This window comes from Puma concolor, chromosome B3, assembly GCF_028749965.1.
Source record: "Puma concolor isolate L17-30 chromosome B3, mPumCon1.1.hap2, whole genome shotgun sequence".
NCBI classification, from domain to species: domain Eukaryota; kingdom Metazoa; phylum Chordata; class Mammalia; order Carnivora; family Felidae; genus Puma; species Puma concolor.
Window position 1 is genome coordinate 6,123,308 of NC_141672.1, and position 20,997 is coordinate 6,144,304.

Consider the following 20,997-nt stretch of genomic DNA (forward strand, 5'->3'; position numbering starts at 1 on the left):
AGGGGACAAAACATAAGAGACTTAAATATGGAGAACAAACTGAGGGTTACTGGAGGGGTTGTGGGAGGGGGGGATGGGCTAAATGGGTAAGGGGCACTAAGGAATCTGCTCCTGAAATCCTTGTTGCACTATATGCTAGCTAATTTGGATGTAAATTTAAAAAAATGAAAAATAAAACAAGTTAAAAAAAAAAAACAGATTTACTGAGAATCAGATTTTTATTCCATGACATTAACCCACTTAAAGATACAATTCAATGATTTTTTTTTTTTAGTTATTTACAAAGTGGTGTGACCATCAATGCAATCAAAATTTGGGAGGTACTGGGGCCGCTGGCTGGCTCAGTCAGTAGAGTGTGCGACTCTTAATCTTGGGGGTGTGAGTTCGAGCCCCACACTGGGTATAGAGATTACTTAAAAATTAAAAAAATGGGGGTGCCTGTGTGGCCCATTTGGCCAAGTGACTGGCTTACTGACTGGTTTCATTTACTCGGCGTCATGTTTTCAAGGTTCACCCACGTTATGTCTGTACCAGTACCTCGCTCCTTTTTGCTGCCGAGTAATATTCCAGCATGTGGCTACACCGCGTCTTGTCTGTGCGGTCACAGCACACAGACAGCCGGGCTGGAGCCGCTGTTGTGAATAGTACTGTGATGAACATTCACGTAGAAGTTTTGAGTAAACCTAGATTTTATTTTCTCTTGGGTACATGCCTAGGAGTGGAAATGCTGAGACATATGGTAACTCAGGGGTGTAATATTTGAGGACCCGCCAAACTGTTTCCCAAAGCTGCTGCACCCTTTTACGTTGTCCCCAGCAATGGACAAGGGCTCCTGCAGATGTATCCACATAGCCCCTCACTCCGTGCGCACGGTCGTGTGCGTGCTCACCAACCTTTGTTCCCATGCTTTTATGCTAGCCCACCCAGTGGTGGTGAAGTGATGTCTCACTGGGGCTCTGCTCTGCATTTCCTCACGTCTAAGGATGCTGAACACCTTTTCATGTGCCTATTGGCCATTTGTGTATCTTCCTTGGAGAAGCATCCATTTAAATCTCCTGCCCATTTTTAAATTGGGTTGTTTGTGAGGCGTCTAGGTGGCTCAGTCGGTCAAGTGTCCGACTCTCGATCTCAGCTCAGGTCATGATCTCCTTGCAAGTTCGAGCCCCACATCAGCCTCCGCATGGACACTGTGGAGCCTGCTTGGGATTCTCTCTCTCCCTCTCTCTGGCCCTCGCCTGCTTCTACTCTCTCTCAAACTAAATAAGCATAAATAAATTATAAATAAATAAATTAGGTTGTCTCTTTTATTATTAAGTCATAAGAGTTATTTATATATTTTAGATAGAAGTCCCTTATCAGATACAGGATCTGCAAATATTCCCTCCCATGCTGGGAACAGTTCTGTCACTTTCTTGATAGTGTAGTTTGCACGCAGCACACAAGCTTTTAATTTTGATGAAATGTGATTTGTCATTTGTGTTTTGGTGTCATTTCTTTTTTTCTTTCATGGTGGGTGTTCTGGTGTCATGTCTGAGAAACCACTGCCTAGGGGCGCCTGGGTGGCTCAGTCACTTAAAGGTCTGACTTGGGCTCGGGTCACGATCTCACAGTTCGTGGGTTCGAGCCCCGTGTCGGGCTCTGTGCTGACGGCTCAAAGCCTGGAACCTGCTTGGGATTCTGTGTCCCCCTCTCTCTCTGCCCCTCCTCCAGTCATGCTGTTTCTGTCTCTCTCTCTCTCAAAAATAAACATTAAAAATATTTTTTTTAATTTAAAAAAAAAGAAACTCCTCCTAACCCCAAGCCATGAAGATTCACTCCCATTTTCTCCTGTAAGAGTTTTAAACTTTTAGTTCTTCTCCTGAAGTTCATAATCTGAGTTAACTTTGTACATGGAGTGCGGTGGAGGCTCAACTTCATTCTGCTGTTTGTGGAGGTTCGTTTGTCCCCCCATTTGTTGAAAAGGCTACTCCCCCCCCCCCATTGGATTTTGCCATTTTTTTCCAAAACCCAACTGCTCATAAATTTAGCGACAGCGAGTCCGGTTTTAGACGAGCCGAACCCTAGGGACCTGTGCTCCGTGTCCTTGGGACCGAGCCGCACGTGCAGAAAGCCAGGTGTTCCACCCCCAGCCCAGGGCTGAGCACAGTCCGCTCCAGGAATCCGTGGTGAGTGATCAGCCATCCGCGTGGCGCACCGTCTTGCATCTCAGCACCGCGGCCTCGGACACTCTGAGGCACGTGGCTCTTTGCTCCTGCGAGGGACCGGCCGGTTTGTCTTTCCAGTGCTGCCCTTCTATCTGGGACTCTGTCTCTGACTCAGCACGTCACTTACGGTTCTATTTCATGTAGTGACACATACTGAGGCAAGCGTTCTCCTCCTTCCCAGCAAAGAAGTGTTTATCAACAGTACCTTAACGCTGCTCAGAAATCTCAGCTGGCACAAGCGAGTGGTGCCAGCGGCACGTCTGATCTGTCTACAGGCACGCAGTCTCCAAGGTGTGCTGCGCTCCCATTCTGTGTAAAGGGCTTCATCTGTGCGCCAGGGCCTGTGATCACACCAGCGAGAGGATTTACATGTTTACATTGCTAAGAGGGATCCAGCGCATCAGGGCTCAGTGGAAGGAAGGACCTCAAAAGGGATACTGCTAGTTAGAGACACATCATGAAAAACTGGAAGAACGGAGGACATTTAATTGAGATAAGACAAGACCTGGGGCGCCTGGGTGGCCCAGTCAGTTGAGCGTCTGACTTCAGCTCAGGTCGTGATCTCACGGTTCGTGAGCTCGAGCCCCACGTCGGGCTCTGTGCTGTCAGCGCGGAGACCATGTAGGATCCTCTGTGTCCCCTCTCTCTGCCCTTCCCCTGTGCACTCTCTCGCTCTCAAACATAAACAAACATTTAAACAAAGGCAGGACTTTCTGAAGACCACGGTCTTCAAGCAACTGAGGAGCTAACGAGAAGAAAATGAATCCGTTCAAAGAGGTCCAAGAGGGAAGAACCAGAACGGAACACCCCCTCGACTAGCCCACTGCAAATGCAAAACAAAAATAAATAAAAATACGAACTCACACGTCTTCTCTGGCACTTTCATCTCAGGCGCAACCCCCCTTCTTGGCTACGTCTCTCTAAGGGCCAGCTCTTGCTGGGGTCTGTAGTCTTGGCCCTGGCCCACTGCCTTGCATGTGGTAGGTGCTCAATATATATCTTTCGAGTAAAAATTTAAGCAGATGTGACACATGAAAACAGATAAATAAGGAATAGTCATGTAGTTATACTACAAAGAAGTCCACAGTTTAAAAAAATTCATATTTACAGGATGCCTGGGTGACTGAGTCAGTTAAGTGTCCAACTCCTGATTTTGGCTCAGGTCATGATCTCACGGTTCTGAGATCGAGCCCTGTGTCGGGCTCTGTGCTGACAGTGCAGAGCCTACTTGGGATTCTCTCTCTCCTCCTCTCTCTGCCCCTCGTCTGGGTGTGCGTGCTCTCCCTCCCTCCCTCTCTCTCAATAAATAAGTAAATAAATAAGTAAATAAAGATTCACATTAACTAGAGTAAATTTAAAGTTTAAAAGTATTTTTGGGGGCACCTGGGTGGCTCAGTCAGTTAAGCATCTGACTTCAGCTCAGGTCATGATCTCATGGTTCATGGGTTTGAGCCCCGTGTTGGGCTCTGTGCTGACAGCTCGGAGCCTGGAGCCTGCTTCAGGATTCTCTGTCTCCCTCTCTCTCTGCCCCTACGCTGTTTGTGTGTGTGTGCTCTGTCTCTCTCTTTCTCCCCCTCTCAAAAAAAATAAACAAATAAACATCTTTTAAAAAATATTTTTTGGGGTGTCTGAGTGACTCAGTCAGTTAAGCATCTGACTTTGGCTCAGGACATGATCTCATGGTCTGTGAGTTCAAGCCCCACATTGGGGCTCTGTGCTGACAGCTCAGAGCCTGGAGCCTGCTTTGGATTCTGTGTCTCCTCCTCTCTCTTCACTCCTCCCCTGCTTGTGCACTCTCTCTCTCTCTCTCTCTCAAAAATAAACACTTAAAAACAGGTATTTTTAAAGAATGCACATTCACTGAGATTATATTTATGTTAAATATTTGGGGCGCCTGGGTGGCGCAGTCGGTTAAGCATCCAACTTCAGCCAGGTCACGATCTCGTGGTCTGTGAGTTCGAGCCCCGCGTCAGGCTCTGGGCTGATGGCTCAGAGCCTGGAGCCTGTTTCCGATTCTGTGTCTCCCTCTCTCTCTGCCCCTCCCCCGTTCATGCTCTGTCTCTCTCTGTCGCAAAAATAAATAAATGTTGAAAAAAAAAATTAAAAAAAAAAAAAATTAACACCACCTTTATTGTGTAAAATTACATCCACGAGTGTTTACCCTGCCTAACTCCATCACAATGTCCACGTCTCTCAATGATAACAGCACAGTAAGATCCAAAGTGACCTTCAGGGGCTCTTCTCACTCACAGGTCACCATTCCAATTCCTCTCTTGTCCCAACCTTAAAGCTACCCAGGATGGGATTAAGCAGATGTTTACAACCATACAAACACATGTGAGGGCAAGAAGCAGACACACCTGCTCACCACAGTCAAATCAGAAACGCCCTCGTGTGGAGTTGAGTCAGCCTCCGAGCTGGGGTGGGGTGGCCACGATGAACAGGGAAAGGTACAACCCACCTTATTTCCTTAAACGTACTACTCTCAGGTCTTTTAAAATCCAAGTCAGATGATGTGTCTATTCCAACTGTCTGTTTTCTCTTGCTTTGGGGCTATGTTTTTTCTTCTCAAAGATCCAATCGTTTCTGACATGAAATCTTGCCGATAACCCAAGACTCCTCCAGAGAGGATTTACTCTTGCTTCTAAACAGACAGGTAGGTCGGGGGTACGAACAACCCCAGGTCATCTGAAAATCATCAGGTACTGCGATACCCTCCAGTTTCTGAGAGGCCGGTGTCTCTCTGGTTCACCCTTGTCCCTAAGCAGAGCCCGGAGGAAACCCTGGCACGTTTACTAGGGTTCCACACCCTTGGCCAGCTCCGACACCAATCTGTACCTCCCGAGCTCCGTGAATCTGCCTAATGCTCCAATCATCGTCGCAGGTGACCATTTCAGCGGTCTCAGCAACGTGTCAAGCGGACAGATGGTGCCAAATGTCAGGCTTGCCCGTCTATCCCATCCTGAATCCCGCCTCTGCAAATCCTTCCGCCTGGTCGCCCTCCCACGTGTTCAATGGGGTTTCTTCCTTAACTTTTCACCTTCTCCTGTTCTCAGTTGGGTTAGCCCAAACAACCTGAAAAACCACTGCCGGAAGAACCCCCAAATCCAACAAATTTAACACAACCTCTGTTTAAAACTGAACCAGTTTTGAAATTTGAGTCTTTCCCAGGGGACTACCCCAAATCAAGACTGAAGGAAGCAATCTGGGCTGTGGGAAAACAGATTTGGAATTACTGTTGACTAACAGAAAACCAGACATCCTAATTAAAATAAAGCATTAATCAGAAGTAATGTCATCATGCATTGTAATCGAAAATCTGACTACTTTATGGCTGGGATCGAAGGTGTGAAGCTCCCGCCCAAAACGGAGATAGCTGTGACCTCGAAGGCTCAGAGCGTGGCACACAGCAGGTGCACGGGAAACGCACTTTGCCAGCACTTCGCCGCGTCCTTGCCCCTTCTCCCCTCCTCCTCTCCCACCCTCCCCCCCCCCCCCCCCCCCCCCCCGGCGGGCTGGCCCTGAACACTGGCTGACACAGCCCAGTGATCCTACCACAGAGTCTCAGGCTCACCCCTGCGCTATACTTTCTGCTGTTCCAAGCAGGGGGAGCTAGGGTCGAGAAGACGACACTGGACGACACAGGAGTCAAGACAGCAAGTGCTCTTGCCCACTTCTGCCCGTAAGTAAAGGGGACGATGCGGACAGAGGAGAGTGGGAAAAAAACCAAAAACACCACACCTGCGCCTCATGCCCTTGTGAGCCCCAGGCAAGTGACCTCTGGGGTCTGTTTTCTCATCTGAGAAAGGAGGGACTCACATATCATTTACTTACTGTGTTTTGGGTCCACTGCTAGGTCTGCTACAATGCCAAAAAAAAAACCAGCCTTGCTCCTGACCTTGGGACTAGGTCACTAGTTCTCAACTATGGGTGCACATTTAATAATAATAAAAATCTAATTTATTGTTTTAACGATAAAACAACACAACCACCTTACTCCAGATTGACAGAATCTCTCAGGTAGGGCCCCAGCACAGGAGGAGAGGTAGGGAAGAGGGTCTTTTCAAGTATTTCTGATACCCAGTGAGAGTTAAAAACCCTGAGACTTAGAGGATCTCTTTCTACAGTTTTACAAATGAGTATTTTTAACAGGTCAAAATCCTCCAAAACAGCTTGTGGTTTCATCAGTAATTTGGGGGGCGGATGACTAAGGGTAGGGGTTACCTTAACATGCTAACAATCCTACTCGGAAAAGTCATATTGCCTGTAAGGGACCTCTAGCCTCACTCATTATCTCTTGGATTCATATTCAAAAGCCACATGCATCATGTGATAAATGAGAATTCTCCCCAAGGGGCACACAGATGCCTGAACCATGCCATTCCAGATTTGTTCCTTGGGGTTAAAGTACTATTTCCCAAACTCTGGTCACTCGTGATTTTTGTCATGTCTATTTAATATGAGTGCTATTACATAATCTTTTTCTTTAAAACCAACGCATGAGGGGCACCTGAGTTAAGGGTCTGACCCTTGGTTTCAGCTCAGGTGATGATCTCATGTTTTGTGGGTTCAAGCCCCACACTGGGCTCCATGCTCATAGCATGGAGCCTGAGGGATTCTCTCTCTCTGCCCCTCCCCCGCTTGCTTGGATGGGCGCTCTCTCTCAAGAAAAAAAAAACAAAAACCTTAAAATCAACTCACTAGAACAACATGAGAGTACTAGCCCTACTAAATATTAACACCTATTATAAAGCCTCTTTAACTAGGGACTCCTGGGTGGCTCAGTCGGTTAAGCATCCGACTTTGGCTCAGGTCATGATCTCACAGCTTGTAAGTTCAAGTCCCATGTTGGGCTCTGTGCTGACAGCCCAGAGCCTGGAGCCTGCTTCAGATTCTGTGTCTCAGTCTCTCTGTCCCTCCCCCACTTGTGCTCTCTCTCTGTCTCTCAAAAATAAGTAAATAAAATAAAGTCTCCTGAATTAAAAATATTGGCACATGAATAAATATAGACCAATGAAATGTAACAGAAAATTGAGAAATAGGTCAGATTAGTTAAATACGACAAAAGACGGCATCTCAAAAACAATTGGAGGCATCTCAAAACAGTGGGAGAAAACAGAACTTTTAATAAGTGGCACTGGGATAACTGAAAAACCAGACAGAAACGGATAAAATTGGATCCATCCCTCAAACCGTATATGGCATCACAAATGGGTCGGAGGTTAAAACATCTGGGCACAACAAAAAGAAAAGAAATTATACAAGTACTAGAAAAACACAGGCAAAGTCAACCTGGAAGTATAGGAAGCTTTCCGCAATGACTGAAAATCAAGAAGCAATGAACGAGGAGATTAAAACAGTGAAATTGATTTACCTCCTATGTAGTAATAATATTCACAAAACCCCGTGCAGGGGGCATGTCTTCCGGACCACTTCCACTCCTGCTTCACCTGTTTCTGATTCCCCGCCACCACCGACCTGCCTCCGGGTCCCTGCTCCAGCGGCTGCCACAGGGGCCCTCCAGGGGAACACCTCCAGGTGCAGGGCGACGAAGGCCCCCGGGGCAATCCTCTGTCAAAGGAGGACGGCAGCTGCTGGGTATGCACTGCTCCCTTTCTCCCCACAAGTATGAGTCCTGGGCGGCCTAGAGCAATGGCCTCATCAGGACCGAATGCCGGTCCTGGCTCTTCCTCCTTCCACTGCACTGCCCTGTCCTTCTTCCGGCCCCCAGAGGGGACACTCCCTCCAAAGCTCCTCTCACACGGCCTTTGCCTCAGACGCAGCCTTCTGGGGAACCCGGTTAGGATACCACGGATGGGATGCACTGTTTTTCTAATGTGTATAAAAATACTTAATTATTAATATTTAAAAAGCACACATCAGGAGAAGCAGCGGAACTCTCTACTCCTTAATTGCGGGCCGTGAATAGTAAGTAACTTTCTTAAAAAAGGGACCAAGAGAGGAACTTTACAAGGATGCTACCCGACAAACACTACATCAGCCAGGTGGCCAAGGTCAACATCAACAGTCATAAATCATGTTGCTAGTAGGTACCCTCTATATGAAGTGATGAAAAGGGCACCGTATCTCTGTCACCTTCCTCCCCAGAGCTGACAACCCCACTCACTCTAATCGCGAGAAAAACACGAGACAAATTCCATCAGAGGGGCCATCCTACAATCCTAACTAATATTCCTCAAAATAGTCAAGGTCATCAAAAATAAGGAAGGTTTGGAAAACTATCACAGCCAAGAGGAGTTAAGCAGGTATAACAACAAAATGTAATGTGGTGTCCTGGATGGGACCCTGGAACAGAAAAAGGACACAAGGTAAAAACAAGGAAACTTGACGAGTGGACTTTGGCTAATAAGAATATCAATATTCACTCATTGAGTGTAACAAATGTCCCCAAAATGTAAGATGTTAATAACAGAGGGAGAAATTGTATATATGTGTGTAGGGCATATGGGAACTCTCTGTATTATCTGCTCAATTTTTCTGTAAATCTGAACTTGTTCTAAAATATAAAGTCCATTAATAGAAAGAAAAAAAAGATTTTGAGAAAGGATCCCTCCATCTCTGGCAATGGGATCTGCATTTTGGAAGAACACACACAAGCGTCTCCCAGGCACAGCAAAGATTGAGAAACATCCAGAACACTAAGAGTTACAGTCCATAATGTCCTTACAAAGAAATAACGGGACAAAAAATCCTTCCACACATCAACAGATAAATATGTCCCACCGCAGCAGTATGGAAACAACAGACTAACGCACTGTCACCCCAGCAATGCACTAATTCATTATTCACATAACAAAACAGCTCTCATTTGGATGCCAGCTTCTACGGTTTGGGGGTGGCTGCCTGGAATGTTGTTCTTGGAAGGACTCAGGGCAAGCTGGAATGAATGTCATGATTTTCCTATCCGTTTAAGGTCTTGATGGCCACATCAATATTTATCAAGCATTTACCAAGTGCCAGGCACAGTGCTAGGCTCCAGGGATCCAACCGAGATCAAAATAAGCATAATCCTTTATGAAACATAAGAGAAAAAAATGTAAGTAATTAAAAATAGAAAGAGTTATGGAAAAGGAAATATGGGATGCCACAGAGGCAAATAGCAAGAAAGGGCCCTTGGCCAGGAGAGAGGTCAAGGATTCACTCCTGGAGGAAGTGGTGTTTAAACTAAGATTTGGGGGCACCTGGATGGCTCAGTCCGTAAAGCATCTGACTCTTGATCACGGCTCAGGTCATGATCTCACAATTCACGAGTTCAAGCCCCACATCGGGCTCTGTGCTGACAGCATGGAGCCTGCTTGGAATTGTGTCTCTCCTTCTCTCTGCCCCTCCCACACACAAGTGTGCTCTCTCTCTCTCTCTCTCTCTCTCTCTCTCAAAATAAATAAACTTTAAAAAAATAAACTAGGATTTGAAGGCTTGGAAGTTAGCAAGGTGAAAGGGAAAAGGAAGTAGACTTTGGTCCACTGGTGAGTTAGTCTGTCAGATCTTTTCTGATTTAGCATCCTTTGAGAGAGAACAGAGGAAAAAAGAGCAGAGCAACAGACACAGCTGCACAAAGAGAGCCCAGTGGAGGGCAGAAGCCAGAGACTGTTTACAGGTTCCAGAAGCTTTTACAGAAGGGCCCCAGGTCAAGCTATCACAAGGGAGAAAGGACTGGAGGAGGTGTGTAAGAGGCTTCCAAAAGCACACTCGTAAGGTAAGCTGTCCACTGTCTCTAAGATCCCCAGAAAAGGTCTTTAGAGCTCTACAAAGGCGTGTCGGTGCTACTCCAGCACGACAGGCACGCATCGGCTCGTGCTGCCCTTTCTGCCACGGCTTCTGTGAATCTCACAGCTAAACGTGCTCAACTGTAGTAACTATTTCTTAATATGAATTTTCTGGTATGGTGACCTCTTCTTCCCCAAAACAACCTGCCTCCTTGTTGTCTTTATTTTAACGGTTCTCTTCTGCATCATTTATAACTTTTAGAGAAGTTGAAGCATCAATAGCAACTGTGGCTTCTGAACCAAAAAACGACCGCTGATGGTAGATGAGTTGTACAGTGATTGACAAAGGACAGAATATTTGAAATCAGAATTGTTCCAGATGGTTTCAGGGTTTCTCTTCTTGTAGACATAACAAATTGCAGTGGGGAGGTAGATAACTAATGTTTGTTGAACACCATAGGCTAAGAACTTCTGCATTTTCATTAGGTCCTCACAAAACCCTCTGCAGGAAGTGGAATTATTCTCATTATATATGGGAGAAAAATTGAGGCTTATGAGGGTTAAGGAATTTGCTCAGTCAGGTTAAGGAGTGGCTCTAGGGCAGAAACAGATCTGACTCTATAAACCCAGGGTGCTTGGAATACAGGGGGCAAAATGTGGCGTATCACAACAGTTTTTAAGAGAGTTTATTCATATTCTGATATTAACCCCAAACTGAGATGTCTTTCACACAGCCTCGAAGACAAAGACACAGTCCACCTTTAGACCCAGCAGCTATGAGAGGACTCAGGAACAGGGCTCCCCCCACTGGTCAGCCCATGGAACCACACCGTTTACTTCTGATTGTTTTTCTAGGCCTTGGCTTTTTGGAGGGAATCTCCAAGCTAAGGACAGGATTAAACTTCCTTTCATTAGCTTTACCTCTTTCTTTTCTCTTTTTTTTTAAATTTTTTTTTTAACGTTTATTTATTTTTGAGACAGAGAGAGACAGAGAGAGGGAGACACAGAATCTGAAACAGGCTCCAGGCTCTGAGCTGTCAGCACAGAGCCTGACGCGGGGCTCGAACTCACGGACTGCGAAATCATGACCTGAGCCGAAGTCGGCCGCTTAACCGACTGAGCCACCCAGGCGCCCCTCTTTTCTCTTTTTTAAAATTAACATTCTGATGTGTATCAATAGCCTTAAAAATGTGTATACCCTCTGATGCCAGTAAATAATGCCATTTTACTAATTTATCTTAAGGAAATAACCAAAGGTGTACCCCAAGAATTTTGTGCAGACATTTACCATTGTGTTGTTTACAATGATGAAATCCTAAAATCAAGCTAACTGTCCCCAAATTGGGTACTAATAAATAAATTATGGCATACCATATGATATTATTCAGGTTTTTAAAATATTTTCAAAGAATATTTAACGAGGGGGTAACTCATACATGTTAAATGTAAACTATCCAAAATAAATACACAGTACAGTATCAATTTTGTGAAAATGTTCTCTTAAACACATAAAGGAACTACAGCCCACGTTTAATGTGGTTTTCTTCCCTGGACAGTAGGATCAATGCTGGTTTGTACTGTCTGTCCTCTCTACTTTCCTGTTTTCAAATTCTCCACGTGTAATATGTACCGTTTAAATCAGGAAGAAGTTATTTTTTCAAAAAGAAAGAGAAAATTTCCACTAGAAATTGTTTCTATGAGGATCTTCTTTTGGGGTAGGAAAGAGAAAACCTCTACTTAGAATTGTTTGCTCAGGGGACCTTCCCATCCCCACACCAATGTCAGGGGGAGGAACTTTCCATTCGCACGTCACTATAGCACTTATGACAGTCACTTAACAACTCAGAGTCATCGTCAAGCTTATAATCTACTACAAAGTTCAAATTTGGGTGGTATATGGATTCCCTTTAAAGGGAAACTGGTTTATTTTCCTGCGGCTTATTTATGTACAATTACAAATCTAAGGTTAAATCTATGATATTGATGAAACTAGACACAAACAAAACTACCAAACCAGCAAAATTCAAAATGACAGTACTTTAACAAAAGGATGATGTCGCTCATATTAAAAATCATTGTCAACCCACAACTATACGGTCAATTAATCTTCAACAAAGCAGGAAAGACTATCCAACGGGGAAAAAGACAGTTTCTTCAACAAATGATGCTGGGAAAACTGGACAGCAACATGCAGAACAATGAGCCTGGACCACTTTCTTACACTGTACACAAAAGTAAACTCAAAATGGATTAAAGACCTAAATGGGAGGCAGGAAACCATCAAAATAGAGGAGAACACAGGCAGTAACCTCTTTGACCTCGGCTGTAGCAACTTCTTACTAGAATCATCACTGGAGGCAAGGGAGACAAAAGCAAAAATAAACTATTGGGACTTCATCAAAATTTAAAGTTTCTGCACAGCAAAGGAAATAATCAACAAAATTAAAGGGAACCTACAGAATGGAAGAAGAGATTTGCAGATGACATATCTGATAAAGAGTTCATACCCAAAATATACAAATAACTTATAAAACTCAACACCCAAAAAACAAATAATCCAACTAAAAAACAGGCAGGGGCACCTGAGTGGCTCAGTCAGTTAAACATCTGACTCAGGTCATGATCTCATGGTTCGTGGGTTCAAGCCCCACGTCAGGCTCTGTGCTGACAGCTGGAGCCTGGAGCCTGCTTTGGATTCTGCGTCTCCCTCTCTCTCTGCGTCTCCCCACTTGAGCTCTATCTCTCTCTCTCAAAAATAAATAAACATTAAAAAAAAATTAACAAAAAACAGGCAGTAGACACGAAAAGACACTTTTCCAAAGAAGACATACAGATGGCCAACAGACACGTGAAAAGATGCTCAACATCACACATCATCAGAGAAACACAAATCAAAACTACAGTGAGTTATCACCTCACACCTGTCAGAATGGCTAAAATCAACAACACGAGAAACGAGCGTTGGTGAGGACGCAGAGAAAGGGGAACTCTCGTGCACTGTTGGTGGGAATGCGAACTGGTGCAGCCACTCTGGAAAACAGTATGGAGGTTCCTCAAAAAGTTAAAAATAGAACTACCCTACAACCTAGCAATTGCACTACTAGGTATTTACCCAAAGAATACAAAAACACTAATTCAAAGGGATACATGCACCCCGATGTTTATAGCAGCACTATCTACAACAGCCAAATTATGGAAACAGCCCAAATGTCCACTGACTGATGAATGGATAAAGATACCGTACATATATTAAATGGAGTATTACTCAGCCATAAAAAGGAGTGAAATCCTGGCACTTGCAACAACATGGATGGAGCTAGAGAATGTTATGCTAAGTGAAATAAGTCAGAGGAAGACAAATCCCATATGATTTCACTCAGATGTAGAATTTGAGAAATAAAACAAAGGGGAAAAGAGAGAGAGAGGCAAACCAAGAAACAGATTCTTTTCTTTTTTTAGTGTTTACTTAGTTTTGAGAGAGAGAGAGGGAGACAGAGAGTCAGAGCGTAAGCAGGGGAGGGGCGGACAGAGAGGGAGACACAGAATCTGAAGCAGGCTCCAGGCTCCGAGCTGTCAGCACAGAGCCCCATGTGGGGCTCCAACTCACGAACCTCGAGATCGTGACCTCAGCCGAAATCGGGACGCCTAACCTATGGAGCCACCCAGGCACTCCCCAAGAAACAGACTCTTAACTAGGGATAGCACATTGGTGGTTACCAAAGGGGAGGAGTGTGGGAAGAGGGGATAAACAGGTGATGGGGATTAAGGAGCACACTTGTGATGAGCACCAGGCATTGTATGGAAGTGCTGAATCACTCAACTGTGCACTTGAAACGAATATTACACTGTTCGTTAACTTGAATTTACAATGAAAGAAAATAGAGTAACAGAAAATAAAATAAAAGCCACTGGGATTCATGGTGACGTCATCAGCTTGGGAAATCACTAGTGAAAGCTAACAGAACCATTTCCATACATGTCTCACACAAAGAACACTGGAATATGGCTGGCTTGAATGAATATTTTCTGAAACAGGTTTCCAAACTGCTGTGTATTCTTTGCCAAATTATTGACATTAAAACTTTCATCAAAAGTACAACTCAAAATAAAAACAAAACCATCTACAACGTCAGTAAGTTAGTGGCACTGGCCTAAAAACTGGCAAACAGAGCAACAGAGGAGATCCTAGGAAAATACACAGAAAATACCCCCACATATAGCTGGTCTCCCTGACATGACTTGCAATGACTTGGAGAAATGCTCTCCTGCCCCCCTTCTGCAGCACTGCATTCAGAAATGTACTTGGACCCAAATGTGTGAGCTAGTGCAGGCCAACAGTGATTAATAAGGACTCTGTTCGTGCCTGTGTATCTTGCACTGTGCCCTATAACCGCACTGCACTCCGTATAACTCCAAGATTGATCAAGTGCCCCTGGCCCAGATGAGGTGGTTCCTTGGTACAAAACCAGACCCGCAGGATGCCAGACCGGCCATGCCTTACGTACACAAGGCTGGCCCTGTTGGGACCGTGGGTGGTCCTCCTCCAGGAGTTACTGGCTGCAACAGACACCCCCGAAGACAATGTTGAGATCCACAGGTCAGTACCGCCATCCACTTAGAAAACATTCCTGACATCTCTGCCATGTATCTACTGATAGAGTCAAGTATATAATCAGTGATTTTGAAAAAAAAGTAATCTTGATCGTCACCCCATATTCCAGACAATTTGAAGGATGACTTTTTTTAGATTTTACATATAAAACAGAAAAACAACTTAAATACTTATCAAACTTCTAGAAGAACGATTTCTTAAATATAAGAAATGACAGAAAAGCCATGAAGAAAATGACTTCTTGACATAAAAATCTTAATCTTATATGTGTGCATGTATATATATATATATATATATACATGTATATATGTATAAAAATAAAAGGCAGATAGGGAAAATATTCAGATAAATGACTCAACAGATAAATGACTAAAGTATATAAAGAGAAATACAGTAGTCTGTTGGGGGGGGTCGGTTGGTTGGTTGTAAGTAGAAAAGGATACAGAATGAATCTAGTAAATGTCTAGAAATCATTTAGGGACAGGGACTACTGGGAGGGAAGATCTGGTTCTTTTCACCCACTTACCCATATAATCCAACACCAGGCAACATTAAGCCCTCAAAAACTGACTCTGAATTAAGACATGAAAATACATAAGGTCTGTTAGGAAAAGGGGAGAATTCAGGCAATACCCTATAAAATAAAATTTAAAAAATCACTCAGGTACAGCCTTAATTATCCAAGGAATTTGATTCAACAGGACTTTTCCCCTAAAATATGTGAAAAATACGTGCCTCAAATGTTCAGTTTATTCATGAGAATCCAGCCCTATACCTTAGAAACTTTTTTAAAAAGATTTTTTAAATGTGTTTTATTTACTTTGAGGGGGTGGGCAGAGAGAGGGAGAGAGAGAATCCCAAGCAGGCTCCATGCTGTCAGCGTAGAGCCTGAAGCAGGGCTTGAACCCTGCAGGCAGTGAGATCACGACCTGAGCTGAAATCAAGAGTCCGACGCTTAACCGACTAAGCCACCCAGGTGCCCCTAGACACTTCTTAAAAGGGATGGTTTGGAAACTACATTGCAGACCTTTATGAACAGATCACATCTCTACACTCCCGTGAGGTTATCTAGCAAGAAAAATCATGTGTTATGCCCACTGAAAAAAAACTCAGGATTGAACAAAAAGCCAAGTGTTTTTCATGGATGAACCAGGTTGTTTATAACTATCCCAATCATTTGTCTGAGTTGACAAGGAAGGTAAGGAACAGACCTCATTTAGGCCTTCTGCAAAAGCCACATCCTTGAGGTACATGTCAACATACGTAAATCAGTGCTTAACTATAAACAGCCGGTGACAGAGAACCATGGTAAACTGTCAGCAGCATTAAAAAAAATTTTTTTTAATGTTTATTTTTGACAGAGAGAGAGACAGAGCATGAGCAGGGGAGGGGCAGAGAGAGAGAGGAGGATGCGGAATCCAAAGCAGGCTCCGGGCTCTGAGCTGTCTGCACAGGGCCCGATGCAGGGCTCGAACTCACAGACCGTGAGATCTTGACCTGAGCTGAAATCAGACGCTCAACCGACTGAGCCACCTAGGCGCCCCAAGTGTCAGCAGCATTTTGAAAAATCTGTGTAAAAAACAAACAACTTAAAGAAAAAGAATAACCGAATGCCTCATTTTGGAAAAGCCACTTACAAACTTCCATTCCTATAGCCGTGCCTTTTTACAGTTGATCCAAAAGAACAGGGTCAGAGAAGGCTAGTATGCTATTGTTGATCAAAAGATTAAATGTTCTATTCAAGAGGAGCAGATAAAGGGTAATTTTTACCAAATAAACAAGGAAATCAAAACAGGAGAAAGGAAGAAACATGGACAAATGAGAAGAAAGCATCTGCTTCCAAAATCCTTTGCATCATAGTAATGATCTGAACTTAACTACAATTTTTTCAATTAATTATATATTCAAAGGAAATAAAAATATATTCTTAAGATTATCTTGATTCTAAGAGCATTTCAGAAACCATGACAATCTAACATAGTTGACAGCTATAAGAAAATAGCTGTTATTCTCTCCAGCTTCTGGAGCCTGCTATAGCTTAAATTTCCTGCAGAACTGAATACTGACTCAAACTACCCCTAACGTGCATGCATGAGGGGCTTTTACTGCCAGTAACCGGGGACCAAGTAAGTTAGAACAATCTCCAGCTAAAGAGAACCAGAAACGCAGAGAAAAAATACACTAAATATCTGCTTGGAGGCCTGAGGGAAGAAGACACATCAGAGACTCAGGGAAGCGAGCTCAGTATTTAGGGCTACTTTTCTGTAGGGGTGTTTGCCAATTCTAAAGGGAATGTTAGGGGGCACGTGGGTGGCTCAGTGTGTTGAGCGTCAGACTTCAGCTCAGGTCATGATCTCATGGTTCATGGGTTCAAGCCCTGCGTCGGGCTCTGTGCTGACAGCTCAGAGCCTGGAGCCTGCTTCCGTTTCTGTGTCTCCCTCTCTCTCCGCCCCTTCCCTGCTTGCTCCCAGTGTCTGTGTGTCTGTCTCTCTCTCTCAAAAATAATCAACAATAAAAAAAATAAAAAAGAAACAGCTCAATCTCTGATATGGCACTGAAGTGACTCCAGATCCTAAGCACCCCATTTGCCTGACAAAAGCAAATGTGAATTAATCTCTGGCAGAGGAAAATGTCATCTTAGATCTCAAATTATTTCTACAAACAATTATGCAAATTCAATATCCAGCACAAAATTAAAAAAAGAAAACAACAAAAACTAGGCACATAAAGAGATAAGACAGAATGAATGAAAACCAAGAGAAAACAGACATTGGAAATGACTCACATATAGTGCCATAATCAGACAAGCTTTAAGATAATTATGCACACCATATCCAAAAGACAAGATCGATAATTTTGGCAGATAATGGTAAACTATAAAAAGCAAAGCAAATGCAAATTAAAGAATCAAAAAATACAGAACTGAAATGAAAAACTCAACTGAGGGGTACCCACCTGTCTAGGTCAGTAGAGCATGTGACTCTTGATCTCAGGGTCATGAGTTTGGCCCCATATTGGGTGTAAAAAAAAAAAAAAAAAAAAAACAAAACCTCAATTGATAGGTTTAATAGATCATTTACAGAAAAAAAAGATAAGTGAGGAGATATCCAGAATGAAGGACAGACTGTCAGAAAGGAAATACAGAAGAAAGATTAAGAGGCAGAATATCCAGTGAATGATCTAACATGTATTAACTACAGTTCCAGAAAGAAAGGTGAGACAGAATGGGGCAGAAGCAATATTTGAAGTACTAATGGCTGATAGCTTCCAAAACTAAAGAAAGATGCTGGGCCACAGGTTCAAGAAGCCCTAAGCACCCCTATTATAATTAAAAAAAAAATCATACCAGGGACAGCAATGAGAAACCAAAGACAAAGAGAACATTTTAAAAGTATCCAGAGAAAAAGACTACTTTCAAAGGAATGACAGACTGACATGTGGCTTCACAACAGAAACAATCCAAGTCAGAAATAATGAAATAGATTTGAAATGCTAAAAGGAAACAATGGCAAACCAAGAATTCTGTAAGTACTGAGAAGACCCTTCGCGATGGAGGAAAATGTTCTAAAATTGGATTGTGGCCAGGGTGCATGGGTGACTCAGCTGATTGAGCCTCTGGCTTTGGCTCAGGTCAAGATCTCTTGGTTCGTGGGTTCGAGTCCCGCATCGGGCTAACTATTGTTGGTACAGAGCCCGCTTTGGCTCTTCTGTCCCTCTCTCTCTCTCTGTCCCTCCCCCCCTCGCCCCTCTCCTGCACTCTCAAAAATAAACATTAAAAAATAAATAAAATTAGATTGTGGTAATAGTTGTGGAACTCTGTGAAAATACCAAAAACTCCTGAACTGTATACTTTATTTTTTTTAAGTTTATTTATTTATTTTGAGAGAGAGAGAGAGCGTGCGCATGAAAGAGAATCCCAAGCAGGCTAGGCACGAATGCAGAGCGTGACTTGGGGTCAATCTCATGAACTGTGCGATCATGACCTGAGACAAAATCAAGAATCAGATGCTTAACTGACTAAGCCACCCAGGTGCCCCTGAACTGTATATTTTAAATGAGCACATTTTATGGTGTGTGAATTGTATCTCAATCAAGCTGGCTTTTTTTTTTTAATGCAGGTAAATAATAACATTTGCAAACACACACTGTAAGAATCTGTCACCCCAGACCTACATTAAAGGATACTAAAGAGTATTTTTCAGGTGAAGAATGGCCCCAAATGGAAGACTGGAAGGTGACAAAGAAGCCACTGAAGAGCTATGGGGAAAGGATGCCTTTTCTGATAATCAGTGCTGAATAAACGGTGCTATTAAAATGAAATTAGTCCCTTTTCCAGAAGCAAATCAATTCCACAAGTTACACACACACACACACACACACACATGCACAAAGTTACACAAAAACAAATTCCAAGTGGCCTGTAGATCTTAATTTGAAACGCAAAATCCTAAGATTTCTGCAAGATGTTGTAAGAAACTATCTTCTTGACTTTGGAAAATAATTACAAATTAGGGGAGAAAAGACATGTAAGCCCCAAAGAAAACTGGGCAAAACATCTGAACAGGCCCATCGTAAAAAAGGATTCCAAATAAACATGAAAAGATGTTCACCCTCATCAGCTCGCAGGAAACTACGATTTAAAACCACAACAGGATACCACTTCAGACCCACCAGGATGGCTAAAGTTTAAGACCGACAATACCCAGTGCTGACAAGCAAGGATGTGGAGCTCAAGAACTCCCATACACTTGCTGGTACGACTGTAGATTGGTCAACCCCTTTGGAAACTCGGTATTTATTAAATTTGAAGAGCTGCGTATTTCTTGACCTAAAAATTCCACTGCCAGGTATATACCCAACAGAAATGAGTGCACGGGGAAACATACAAGAGTATTCGTAATAGCCAAAAGGTAGAAATAATCGAAACGTCTCCCAACAGTGCAATGGATAAACTGTGGTACAGTCACGCAACAGAAATCTACAGGTCAGCAATCTCAACAACTTGAGTGAAGGAAGCCAGACACAAAAGAACGTGTACGGTATTGTTTCGTTTACGTCAAGTTCACGAAACAAGCAAGATGAAACTACAGACGCCAGAGGTGGTACACGATCTGTGCTCAGAAGGTAAAATTACACAGAAAAAAACGGCAAGGAAGTGATGACCCCTACAAGTCGGGGCTGGGTTACCTCGGGAGAAGGAATTCCGGGCTCGTGGGCGCCGGCAGTGTTCCAGTTCTCGGCCTGACACCCAGCACAGCCCTGGCTGGGTGGTACATCAGGGAGGGGTGGTTTGGGGTCCTGCACTTTCCGGGAGAAGACAGGGAAAGGGGCCGAAGGAGGGGGGTGGGTGAAGGACACGACCGCCCCGCCCAGGAGCGCGGCCGGGGATGGGGAGGGGGCGCCCAGGGGGCCCGCCCGGGAGAGGAGGCCGAGCGCCCGCCCCCCTGGCCCCGCAGGTGCCCCCCGCCCCCTCCGCACGCCGCCCCCGCCGTCGCCCCCGCCCCGCCCGCCGTCCTCGACGCCCCCACGCCGCTCCCGAGGCTGCCCCGCCGCCGCCCGCCGGGTCCTCTCCCCGCCGCGCCGCCCCGCCCGACTCACCTCATTGTCGCTGCCAGGGCGGGCGCGCGGGGCCGGGGGGCGCGGCGCGGGGCGCGGGGCGTTAGCGGGGGAGCCGGCCCCGGGCGCGGCGGCTCCGCGTCTCGCTGGGCTGCGGGGGGCAGCGGGGGCGCATCTTCTCGGGGCGGGCGTCCGGGCCGCTAGCTGCGGGGACGGGCTGCGGCGGCGGCGCCTGACAGCTGGGCCCCGGCCCCTGCCATCTTGGCGGGCGCGTGCCCGGGCCGGCGTGTGCGCGCGCCGCCGGGGGCAGGGCGGGCCGAGGAGGGGAGGGGGCGTGCGCGCGCCCCGCCGAGACTCGGGGCGCCGGCCCGGGCGGGCGCGGGCGGCTCGGGGTCCGCGGAGGGGTAGGCGGGGGGGGAGGGGGGGGGGGCGGCGCGCGCGGCCGAGGTGCGCCGCGAGCCGAGACTGAGGGGGCGTCCCTCCGCCGGCCGAGGAGAGTGCGCGCGCGGTGCGTCCCTCCGCCCCCGGCCGCCGAGGGGGAGAGCGCGCGCGCGCGCGGCGGCCCGAGCCCGACACAAAAGGCGCGGGGCCCCACCGCCCGCGCCTCCGGGAGCGCTAAACGCGGGGCTCGGAGAGGCGGGGCGGAACTGCAAGGGGCGGGGCGGAGCTGAGAGGGGGCGGGGCTTCTTCGGAAGGACGAAGAGCGAGGGGCGGGGCGGGGCTTCGGGGGACTGGGCTGTAGGGGACGGGGCTTCAGGGGAAGGACGAGGCGCGGGGGGCGGGGTTAGAACGGAGGGCGACCAGTGAGGGGCGGAGCCTTGAGGGTGGAGCGGAGCCATGGGCGGGGCGGGATGCTAGGCGGGCACCTGGAGCGCAGAGCCCCACCCCTCACGGGGCG

At 45.7% G+C, this 20,997-nt stretch overlaps 1 protein-coding gene across 1 annotated transcript in view; it reads right to left on the minus strand.

The window, feature by feature from the left end:
* The window catches only part of EVL (Enah/Vasp-like), a 151,854-nt gene extending 131,456 nt beyond the window's left edge, over nt 1-20,398 (minus strand). Inside the window, exon 1 of the mRNA XM_086708822.1 lies at nt 20,142-20,398. Within this exon, the coding sequence (XP_086564948.1) occupies nt 20,142-20,146 (5 nt within the window). The 5' untranslated portion in view covers nt 20,147-20,398. The remainder of the gene's footprint in view (nt 1-20,141) is intronic.
* Nucleotides 20,399-20,997: the final 599 nt, after the last annotated feature.